General features: G+C 44.1%; 1 protein-coding gene and 1 long non-coding RNA gene across 4 annotated transcripts in view; one reads left to right on the plus strand and one right to left on the minus strand.

Annotated features, from left to right (window-relative positions):
• The window catches only part of robo3 (roundabout, axon guidance receptor, homolog 3), a 366,973-nt gene that overhangs the window by 203,064 nt on the left and 151,637 nt on the right, over positions 1-12,272 (minus strand). The window contains exon 1 of one of the 3 annotated variants that reach the window (XM_079565562.1): positions 2,391-2,546. The exons of the other annotated variants lie outside the window; for them this stretch is intronic. Within the exon in view, the coding sequence (XP_079421688.1) occupies positions 2,391-2,457 (67 nt within the window). The 5' untranslated portion in view covers positions 2,458-2,546. Of the gene's footprint in view, positions 1-2,390; positions 2,547-12,272 lie in introns of those variants that run through there. 3 annotated transcript variants of the gene reach the window in all.
• The window catches only part of LOC306969925, a 358,335-nt gene that overhangs the window by 192,154 nt on the left and 153,909 nt on the right, over positions 1-12,272 (plus strand). The gene's annotated exons all lie outside the window — the stretch shown is intronic.

Consider the following 12,272-nt stretch of genomic DNA (forward strand, 5'->3'; position numbering starts at 1 on the left):
CGTGAACGTCGTTTAGCTCACGATGGGGTAAATAAAGTTTTTAGTTTGACCTGTGAGAGCCTAAGGCTTAAGAAAGAACGCAAGACAGCGCAATGTAAACGAGGAAGTGAATGTCAGCCGTGTTTCCATCAGTGCAGTCACCTCCTCTTGTGACGCCCCCTAGCAGGTGGCGGAGGCGAATGGCTCATATAGCGCCGCCACTCGGAAAATAATTCGCCAAGAGCCTGCGCCGCCCCGTGCGCCGCCACAAGATCTGGCCCTACGTTTTGATGCCAGTTGGGTCCACGGTTAGCATTGAAGGAAGTGACTTGGCAGTTTCAGCTTGGAACAAATTATCATTATTGTTCTGTTTTCTGGTTCGAGAACAACATGCACCGTGGTTCAAAAAAGCAAAATGATCCGAGGAAGGCTCTGCTGAAATGTTATCGATTTAATAAATAGTATCTCAGACATCGGCTGCTTTTTCCTCAACGTCTATACCTCCTGATATAACTTTTGGTGTCCTCAACGTCTATACCTCCTGATATAACTTTTGGTGTCTGTTTCTTGTCTAGAGTGACCTAGTCTAGAGTGAGAAAGTGGTGGTTCCCGACCTTTTTCGTCTCACGTCCCCCTTGAGTCATTAATTTAAACCCCTACCTCGAGGAAACTTGCCAATATCATAACAAAGTGACCATCTAAACTGAGATTTATCAGTGTTTAATAGTGTGTTGTGTTCAAAATGATCTCAAAATCGAACCTTTTGTGGAAAAAGATCATTCAAACTAACTTTCCTTTGACATTTGACTCAGTTTCACTTTCTTTTTTAATCTGAAGTAATTCCCCACTGTTCTAGATGACAAATATTTCAGCATAGGTATCGGGACAAGTATCGTCAGGTGTCGGTATCGTAAACCAAGAGTCGTTAAAGTACCGGTACAACAAAAAACAACGTTCCCCAGGCTTGGTCATTCAAAGGAACAGGGCACCATTTTTCCAAACTGAGATATGTTCTTATCTGAGCTTAGACGAGTTGATGCGTACCTGTCTGGTCTTTGTGTGTGCCCTCAGTCACGCAAAACGACCAACGATGCTGTTAGCATTTGGCCTCTCCCAGTATATTCCTACAGCTCCATACGGGGTGAGGTTAGAAGCTACCAAGCTCTTCCACAGGCACAAAGGCCTGTTCCTTTAACTCCAAGGCTATTTTCGCTTTTTGCTTAGGTGAGGTTGTATCAGGGGCGGCGCAATTAATCGAATTCTAATCCAATTGTGGTTCAAGCTAGACCTGATCGCAATAATTGACTTAGTGGTTTTCATCCGACAGTTCATGTTTGGCGTGGATTGTGTAGTTTGAGAAGTACAATGGAGACTATGATGTGGGACAATGACACACTTGTTGTTAAAGCCTATAGGTTTCACGAGAAATATCCATATAAGGGCTAGAAATATACATATGATCTTTTTTTTTACACCATAGCGACCAGTCTTTAGAAGCCACACGCAAGGAATAGAAGTGCTAAGTGCCAGAATATATCTTTATCTAGAGTGTGGGGCTCATTATGCAACAACGCACTCAAAAAACAAAACAAAGCAAAGCTACATTCAGGAATCAATTAGATGGAAATGGAACTGTGCTGCTGCGTAAAGCTTTCATCACAAAATGCATTTAAGGAGAGAGAGAGAGGCTTTGCATTTTCAGGCAATGAGGACTGGGAGACTCACAACAACCCCCTCTCAGCACAGCCCGCCACTCCAAGAAGAGGAGCATTTACACATGCATGGGAGCGAAGGCAATTGGATGCATCCTGCTGCTGCTCTCTGTGTCCCCCCCATCAGTATGAAAATGCAGATCTTGTATCTCACTAATGGCCCTAATAATAGAGATAGATGAGCAGAGATACAAATCACAGCAAAGCAGAGATTCAGGTGCAAAAACAAGGGGGGGGAGCGAAAGAGCCACATATGTTAGGCACACACCGCACACTTTGGGGTCTATACGTCTAAGTGGCCTTTAAATGACATCATCCAAGAAAGGGATTAGTCATGTAGGCTTATAATGCCTGCATGGGTCCACCCCCCCCCCCCCCCCCCCCCCCCCCCCCTTTAGTTGTGGTGGCTTGAGCGACCACATGGGGGACTTGGGGATGAAAAGAGTCAGGGGTACTCAGCCCTAAATGGAAAAAACGTTTCATAATAAAGTGCGGTGTGCTGATAAATGTCCTTCCTGCGCCGTTACCCTAAACCCCCTATGAACCCCCCCCCCGGGAGCCCTAGTTTGGAAGTCACTCACTCAAAATGATCTACACCGGACCCCATCTGTGCAAACATCACCCCGAAGCGAGAGCAAGTCGCCGCCACCACCTCCTACAACCACCTCCAGCACAAGCAGCACGCGCGTAAAAACTTACCATATGCCAAAGTTTGGAGCACGCAGAGACCGAGGAAGATAACCACGGCAGGACGGTACTCCATCATAGCGCAGCCCGATTTCGCATAAGTGGACTCGGCTGGTCAGGGTCTCTATCCCCCCCCTTGCAAGAAGAAGAAGTAGAAGTCCGTCCCACGGGCTTGATATCCAAAAACAGAGGCTATTCCAAGCTACACAAATCGGCGCTTCAAACTCCGACTTCCACGCTCCCGTGCGGCATAAGTCCTAAGAATAACACGCGAACATCTCTGGTGGCAACTTTCCTCCCCCTCGAGAGGTCTAGTCCTGCGGGGAGTCCGTGGAGCGCAAGACGGGCAGAGAGAGACCCTTTCTTTCGTTCCTTCTTTGAGATTTCCCCCCCAATAAACTGAGGGTGCGGGGAAAGCGTCCTCGGTGTCGCGTCCGCGCGGTAAATAAGCTCCAAAGTGCCAAAGCGCGCGCGCGTGTGATGGGTTTCCTTTCTGTCACAGACTCGGTTCCATGTCTGCATCCAGCACGCTCTCCTCTCCGCCGCTGCGCTTCTCTACTACTGGCACCGAGGCGCACGGGCAAGCGAGGAGCGCAGCCACAACACGCACAAAGCCGCGCAACGGCCACACGTTCTGCGCTTCCGGTTGCTCTTTCAACGTAAAAGTCCACCCGCGTAATTTGTACTACGCGACGGGGAGACCCTGGCGCGCGAGCGATGACTGCGCGCAATAGTTTAGCAATAATCAGAGAGAAAGAGGGGCTTAAGAATGTACGAAGACAACATTCATTAAGTTTAAGGCCTGTCAAGCGTTTTCTTGGAGTCTGACACATTGCTGTTCGGCATTGAAGAAATACTGTACTGAACATTTTATTTTGAAGGGCCCCATCTCGACCTCCTGCCTACCCGATTTAAAACATCGTGCACCTTCCCAGTAGTGCTCTTAAAGGGCCAGCGCTCTTAATTTGCATAAGTGTCCATAAAGCAGTTTTGATTCAGAAAAAGTTGCAAGGCCACATTCATCGTTTTTAGGCTACATTTGAATAAGAATGAGAGTAAAATATGGGGTCTCGTCGGAGAGATACTCACGCTTCAAAAACGCCTGTGTAAGATGCGACTTAGGTGGAGTTCACCCTGGAGAATTAGTATTTCAAATAAAATGACTTGAGTTTAGTCCTTATACTTTACAATATTGGCCAAACTGTTTGCAGATTGTGTTCAACATGTTCAGAACAAACAGAAAATGCATCTAAAATGTGATTATTATGCATGTAGAGATATAGAATGTCTTTGGCTCTTACTCACCACTGTTTGTTATACTCTAAAGTGAATTGGGTTGGACTTCAGGCTCGTCGACTTTCTCATTGGTATGTTTTTATTTACACGGCGCTTCTTGGAAGGCTGCCTTCTTATTTATCTTGTCTTTTAAAAGTGAAGCAGAGTCAGCGTAGTCTTCGTTCTAATGACACCTTGCACTATGTTGTGCCTGTTGTGCGACTGAATAGGGAAAGACTGCTTTCAGTTATTCGGCTCCATTTACATGGAACCTCCTGCAGAAGGACTTCAAAATCACGGACCTTATTTCTTTGAATAGTTTCAAGTCTCTTCTGATGTCAGTCCAGTCCAGATCATCGGTGTGTGAATGTTTTAACTAATGTTGTGTATGTTTTTAAATGTATGGAAACCAAGTGTTGCTGCCCATCTTGGCCAGGTCTCTCTTGTAAAATAGATCTAAGATCTCACTGGGACTAACCTGGTTAAATAAAGGCTAAATCAAAAATAAAGGCCTGGTTGGAGATCCCTGTACTAAACTATTTCTTTAATAGGTTCACTATCTTATCAAAGCTGTTAATATGACACATTTCCATGAGCAACAATAAATAATTGTATTAATATCTTTTCATTACTGACTCGCCGTGCTTGTTATTATTGCAGTCTACAGGGCAAAGCCTGATATAATCCCACAGATTCTACTTCGATTAAATCCATTTATAAATAGCCCTTCTTCACTGAAGTCACACCGTTCGACGTGGTGCAAATGTCAACACTTATCGCACAGCCTGAATCCGAGATGGATGCGTGAATTATTTTGGCAGCGGGATGAATCCAAATGCAAATTTGTCGTACATGTGAAAGAGCTTTGATCGCGCTGGCTGCGCTGCTATGTATACAAATCAGGCGATGGGGAAGAGTCAGCCAACAACAGATGCAAACAAACCCTGAAAATGTCACTATTTATCGGAGCACCAGCTCTCTCCAGACTTGATGGAAAGAGAAAAGCAATATTACACATGCCAGGAGATACGGCCAACTGCGGCGATGAGAGCTGACGGCCTAAGAGCCGCCGTTCTGCGCTGAAGCAATAAGGAGTGATTGGCCCGAGTGCTGTCGAGCTGAATAAATATTAGAGGTCAGGCCTATCTGGTAAACACACAGCTCGTGACATTTATAGAAAAGCATGGTGCGCTCTCATACAAGCGGGGGATTCAGGGGTGAGGCCTGACACACTCCGCCACACTGTCGACAATAGAGGCGCCTCCGCATCCCAGTGCCGGGGCCGGTGTGGGGGCCACCGCAATATCGCAGGGTTACCACGGTGCAGATAACGCCCGACCGTAAACACCGCCGCCATATCTCCGCCATGTTTTATGCATGTACATGTTTAATTTAATTGCAGAAACTGATTAATTGAGCATCGCTGCGTGATTGAATAAAACATGATGGGGCCCCCGCGCTAAACGCATTTCCGCTCGCCTGTGACTGATGCCGCTACTTTGGTGCCTTCGTCAAACATTTGGCGGAGCTGTCAGAGGAATCAAGCACTCCATGAATTTCCACTAATTATCCACATTAGGTAGTGAATTACAACGACAGCCCATCAGTGGCGCGGGGCTCGGTGCAGCGCACACTGGCAGCCGAGCCATACATCATAGAATTATACCACGGCGCACAAAGGCACGCGTTTTATGAGCTGATTTTTCGCAATTCGTCTCGATCTTTTGTATTGGCTTTCGGGAAATGTCAATGCTAAAAGACTTCCTGGCATCAACTGTGAAAAGCCCGTATCATTCAGAGAGCGCAATTAAATGGAAGGGTTTGCGCGGCGAGCGTGCGGAGGTTTCATTTCTTTCACTGGAGGCACGCAGACATGTTGTGTTGGAGCGCCGGACTCTTTAATGCACTCAGAGATTGTATAATACATCAGAGAGCCGGCTACAGGCGACCACAGCGGCCCAGACAAGAGCAGGAATGTTAGTTTGCAATGACTAATTCATACGGCTCAACCATAAATGAAATGAGGAGAAACCACGCTATAGCTGTTGTACGAGTGTAACTTGTGGGTGAATGAGCCTGTGAAAGTTTTGAAATGTTTCAGGATCAGAGGAATCAGGATGGGTTTGTGAAAGCTAAAAAAGAGTTTGTGTTTTTATTTGGTTGGGTGACCTGAGTGCAAGAGGAAATCCAGCCAGGCTGCTATGTGCTTGACTAAAGAGTGAATATTTAAGATGAAAGAAGGTTGCCCTATATTATACACTGATACACTTTTGTATAATGTAATCTGCTTTGTAACAATCTGTAATAACTTATTCAGTACATACACAATGGAATAATGTGTATTTGGAGGTACTAAGACCTTTCACATTAGGGCTCATGGTTAAGGTTAGGGTCTTTTGTACATCAAGGAACAGTGGGCCACTGTGGTGCAGATGGCAGAGCGCATCATCTCATGATCGGAAGGTCAGGGGTTCAAATCCCGCTTCCTGAAGGTGTACACTGTCGTTGTGTCTTTGGGCAAAACACTTCACCCTCCTTGCCTCCAGAGCGTACACTGGTGTATGAATGAGAGTGTAAGGGTGACTGGTTCCTCGATGTAAAGCTTTGAGTCTATAGCACAGCATAAGTTGAGACCATTTATTATTTGGACGATGGTGGCGCAGGTAGTAGAGAGGGTCGGTGGTTCGAATCCCGCAGGTGCACACTGTCATTGTGTCCTTGGGCAAGACACTTCACCCACCTTTCCTCCAGTGTCTGCATACAGAGTGTGAATAGTGTGTATCTAACCTGTGGGTACAAGTTGTTACATTGCACATTACATTGTGCTAACTTCAGTAGGTAAAATGGGTGTAAAATAAAGTGTTGCCCAGAGTACATTACCCATCACTACAAATTCTTTTAAAGGGTGGGTATATTGCCATATCGATATTTTAGCTTTTAGCTTTTACCGTGTTGTAATGTTGTATCCAGGAAATGCTTTCCTCGCCTCTCGATCTCTTGCTCAGACTTATCCTTTAATCATAAAGTGAAAACATTCACCATGGCTTCATTACGACCCACATGAACTGCACAGACTAGTCTCTTTTTTTCTCTTTGTTGAAACAGCTACACTACAAAGGGGAATGTCAGGACGGGAAAGTATACATAATATTTTGTTTTAGCTCAATATTGCATTTTCTGACCAACAAAGTGAAAGCTAGGGATTTACATGTGATGGAGATTATTACCAAATACCTGCAAAAAGCCGAACACTCCCTCTTTAAACTGCTCTGATTATTTGGGAAAAGACTGTAATAAAAATGCATTGGAATATTAGAGTGTTCTTATTGTAAAACCTATTTAGTTTATTTTTCACCGTAAGCAACATCCCAACCCACCTGTTTGCGCTTGTTTATCCGGCGCCATCGCCCCGTAAATGAACCTTGAATATAGTCTTCGAGTGAATTGCGACTGTGATGTATAGCTGACCTCCGGATTGCTTGTTTTTTTGGATTGCCGGGTACAAGCGGCTCCATTATTCCCCACCATTTCTGCGTGATTAAGTGCTTTCATGGCAGAGAAATAGCAATGACAAATGCCCTTCTTTCCTGCGCAGAAATCAAATCAGGATTGAAAAAAAAAAAAAAAAAACGGAGACTAAATGAGCGGCTCGCACATCCCGGCCCGACTCATTACGACTCCCTCAGGATGGGAGTGTCAAGAATTAATTAGGACAGTGATAGGATGACGAAGCGCGGAGTTTGTGTGAGAGTTAGGACCAAATCAAACACTGAACTCATGACTTAATATCATTTCTGTTATTGCATCTATTACAAAGGCCACAATGCACAAAAAGACTGGTAAAAGACAGAGATGGGGGTTCACAGTGTACAATATAGGGCTGGGACAATACATCGCTTTGTAATATATCGCGATACGCCTTTGCTGCAATACTGATATTTAGATAAAGTATCGATACTTTTTCAAGTATCTTTCAAAACCATTTAAAATGTAATATTTCTTCAGGAACAGTCACACAGCACTTTATGTTATCCTGTTTTCTGCCAGGTTAGGGTTAGCAATTATGCAAATCTCAAAGCGTATTGACAGGAGAGCTTGCAGCCAATATGCCAGTGTTATACCTCATTTGAAAGCCAAGATCTTCTAGTATCTAAAACTATATGTGAGATTTGAATGAGTGAAACACAACTTACATAACCCTAATCATAACCCTGACGCCTGACCCCGACTCCCTGATCAGGTTAAACCCACATGTTGCCATGGTAATGCACTTTGCCGTCTTAGCACTTCAGAAAAGTGGCTAAAGTTTCTTACTGTATTACAATACATACCTATCGGCCCCTAAGTATCGTGATACATATTGTATCGGAACTAAAGTGGATCGTCCCAGGCCTAATAAACTTACTAGCAAATGTATCTCACATCTTATCTTAGAAAAAATGTTTGATTTTTACTTGAAATAAGACTTTTAATGCTGATTTTGACTCGGTTTGGGCTCGTCTTGAAATAAGATTGCCAATGGATTAAGCATGAATTTGCTTAAAATAAGAGAAATAAACACTTAAAAAAAAACCTGAGATGAGACAAAATAGTCAAAGACAAGAAAAATCTGTCTAGTTCCATTGGCAATCTTGTTTCAAGACAAGTCAAAACCGAATCAAAAGCAGCAATACAAGTCTTATTTCAAGCACTTTTCAGTCATTTTGGTCTAAGATAAGCTTTCATTTTTTCCAGTGCTCCAATGGACTTTTTTCTTTGTATCTAAATCGAGTTGAGAAATCTTCACATTTGAACATTATTGACGGCAATTCATTACGAAGGACTTTCTCATTTTGCAGTTCATTCCTTGTTTTGTGGCTCACGGAAAACAGATAATACTAATGCAACTTTCTGTGTTCCAAGCAGTTTTTTGCATCAGTGCTGTAAGACGGGAAAACAGCTCCGTCTGAATATGTGCACTGTCTTTATCACTATCACTATTAACTTAAAATCAGTGTTTTTGTTTTTATTAGGGCTGGGACGATACACTTTTGACACAATCCAATAAGTATCACGATACTGAGGGTCAGATACGATTTGTCCCATATATTCCAATTCACTAAGCATAACAAAAAAGCCATATTGTAACCCGAATGAATTTAACAAGAAAGCGTAGGGTGAGTTTTCCAAATGTATAGATTAAATATCTCTCGGTCTGAAATTGCAGAAGTATTTTTAAAAGTCTGGCTCTTTTGTTTCAACTAATCTGCACCAAATCTGGATTCAACCAAACTATCTTTAAGTCAGAAACATGCGAATATGTTTTCCTATAACTAAATGGAGTATTAAAAGTATTGTGATACAAAGTTTCCAACATGATACACATATCCCAACAAAAGAAGTATTGCGATATATTGCAAAACGAAATCTTGTGTCTATGAATGTCTTGCAATTTCATGAATAAACTACAAGACGGACATGATCTCGGTATTGTAGGATATGGGTGTTTTAACATTGAATAAATCTATAAGTGAAACTAATAATGCTAATAATACTTTCTCCTTTATCACAGAATGCCAGGCAAGAGTAGTTTCTTATTTTACACCAATGATAATCCTCAAGATCATCCAAAAACTCGTCTTAAAAGTGTAATCCAGAAGACAATCAGACACCTTTGCGAATGTTTCTCCAGTTTGTAGGTTCTCGTTTCAGTATTTGTTGGTGTCACTTTCCGTCTAACAGATCTAACCCGCTCTATTCATGAAACCTTTGAGTACAGTCAGATCAAACGCGGAGGCCTCGATGCATTGACGGTCAGATTCTCCCGTTTCCAGTCCAGGGACACCAAACCTATACATGCGCTGGAATCACACCTGACCTTGCTTCCGCTCATTAAGAGGAAGAGGACGCAGTCGACTTGTTCGCGCTGCATTTCTTTGGATTAATAATGGCCGCTTTGATTAGTGTGCGGGCCTGTGACCTTACAGACTCACAGAGGACGGGCGCTGACCGTCCGCCGAGAGATCCAGCCCCTGCTACTCATGTGTTTAACAATTCAGCACGCAATGCTTTATTCAGGCCGTCTGAAAGTCTTTCGCGCTTGGATTTTCTCACTCGCTCACGGAAAATAATGGAAGTGTGAGCTAATGAAGTCCATTTGAAAACAAAATTTGTTGTATGATATATTTTGTTGACAGCAATGGGGAGTGAGAAGGACAACCTCACAGCTCACAACTGCTTAACAAAATGCAACTTTTTATGAGCCTATTATACCAGCACTGTTAAAAGCTCTAAAAGTTTATTTAGCATGTTATGTCCTCCCTTAAAATCCAGTGGAATGTAGAGTGATACGCATCTACAACCTCGAAAAGCACTACAGTGTCAAAATACAAAGGCAGTCTTGTTGGCAACACGAAGCCGAACAAGATCTTTTTGTCGCCTCAAATCCATAGGAAGTTATAAAGCGTTCCGCCCACGGAGCGTCGGGCCGATCCCTCAACGGTGCGCCATTTCCTTCCTCTACATAAATCACCATAAACACGTATGAACAACAGCGATGGCCGCGCCGATAGGGCTGGGAGTGCTCGAGAGGCAATTTCACATGCTCACAATTAGGACTGATAAAGTGGAGGGATACGTACGCCCACAGCTGTTGATCGCCCAGATTAGACCTTTTTTTCCCCCTCGTTCTGTGAGGTCAGTTTAGCGTAGAAATGTGGAAGTGTGGGGTTACAGTACAGAGGCTGTGTTTTGAGTTTGTTGTGTTTTTCAGGGCTGCACAACTTTGGAAAATTTCTGATTAGTGTTTTACTGAATGAAGTAACAATAAGAAAACAATATGTAATATTGGCTATAGATGCCAGATTTATCATCAGATTTATGCTAAATTGTATATGCTGTATCTTTTGTCACTGAAAAGCAAGAAAGATATTGTGAAAATATAAATAGTTCACTTTAAACAATTCTCAAGGGGCTGTGCATTCTTCTTTTTCTGGTTCTTCTTCTTCTGGTATTTCTCCTTCTGGTTCTTCTTCTTCTAGTCTTCTTCTGGTTCATCCAAGGGGGTCTAAACGTAGCCCATGGAGAGTCACCTGATCAGTGGAGCTCCAGACCCCCACAGGAAATGACCTTTCCCTGCGACATTTATCTAAATTAAACTCAATACAATTAGTTTAAGTTAGCATTGTCCTGCTGTAGTGATGTCATTTCCTATGGAAAAGTGGAGCTCCACTGATCACGTACCCCTCCATCGGCAGCATTCTGGCTCTTCTTCTTCTTCTGGTTCTAGGTCTCCTTCCGGTTGTGGTTCTGGTTCTCGGTCTCCTTCCGGTTCTGGTTCTCAGTCTCCTGAGCACAGTGTGTCAGGCTCCTTCCAGTTCTGCTTCTCAGTCTCCTTCCGGTTCTGATTCTCGGTCTCTGTCCAGTTTTGGTTCTCGGTCTCTTTCCAGTTTTGGTTCTCGGTCTCTTTCCAGTTCTGGTTCTTGGTCTCCTTCTGGTTCTCAGTCTGCTTCTCCTTCCAGTTCCGCTTCTCCTTCTGGTTCCACTTCTCCTTCTGGTTCCGGTTCTCGGTCTCCTTCCACTTCGCCTTCTGGTTCTGGTTCTGCTTCTCCTTCTGGTTCCGGTTCCCCTTCTGGTTCTGCTTCTCCTTCTGGTTCTGGTTCTGCTTCTAGTTCTGGTTTCCCTACTCCTTCCTTCTCCTTCTGGTTCCGGTTCCCCTTCTCCTTCTGGTTCCCCTTCACCTTCTGGTTCCCCTACTCCTTCTGGTTCCCCTTCACCTTCTGGTTCCGGTTCTCCTTCTCCTTCTCCACACATTTCTGAAAGGGCTGTATACCTGGGTACGTTTCCACATTGTGCCCAGGCTACCCTCATCAATCCAAAACATGCACACTAGGCTAATCCCTCAGAAAGATCTTCCTGCCCGAGATTATTCATAATCCAGACACGAGTTTCTGGACGTGTCACTGTGGTCAAATGCAGAACTAATTTCCCTACAAACGCACATCTTTCATCTTGTCGCCTGACACAAACAGCAGCTCCTGCAGGTTTTACAGCTGCATTGAACAATCACCAAAAACAAGCACTTCTTTTCCCTTAAGAGAGCGCAATAAAAAATTACAGCGCGACATTAAAGAGCCACAAACCCTGGAGCTGCACTTCACCTCGCCAGACTGCACCGTGTTTCCAGCATTTCTAACAAACCGTTGTCTGACCGCGGCGGAATGTTTATTAAGGCTGCTCCCGCCGCGTTTCCAAAGCTCCGAGCAGAAAATAACATTGTGTTAAGATAGCATCAGTAGGAGCTCCCTGTTCGGCTAAAGGGGCGGCGCAGACAGAATGTTAGCGCTGTATGTGACCGCAGCTATGGCCCGTGCACTCGAATGCTCCGCGGCTCCACACGTGTCACGGGGTTTTTGACGGATGGACGTGGGGTCAGCGCAGGGCGTTTGGTGAAGGTGGTTTTCTGAAATGTTCGGACGCGCTTTTCATAATGACAGACGGACAAAGAAATCCACTTTCGAGCAAAATCCTTCGGCATCGCGGCTTTCAATGTGGGTTTGCAGAGAAAAGCTTGAAATAGATTATTATGTGACGTTTTGCGAGGCTAGTTTTCAGCAGTAGAAGCATTATTCGTCTGCCGTA

Source organism: Gobius niger (assembly GCF_951799975.1).
Source record: "Gobius niger genome assembly, chromosome: 11".
NCBI classification, from domain to species: domain Eukaryota; kingdom Metazoa; phylum Chordata; class Actinopteri; order Gobiiformes; family Gobiidae; genus Gobius; species Gobius niger.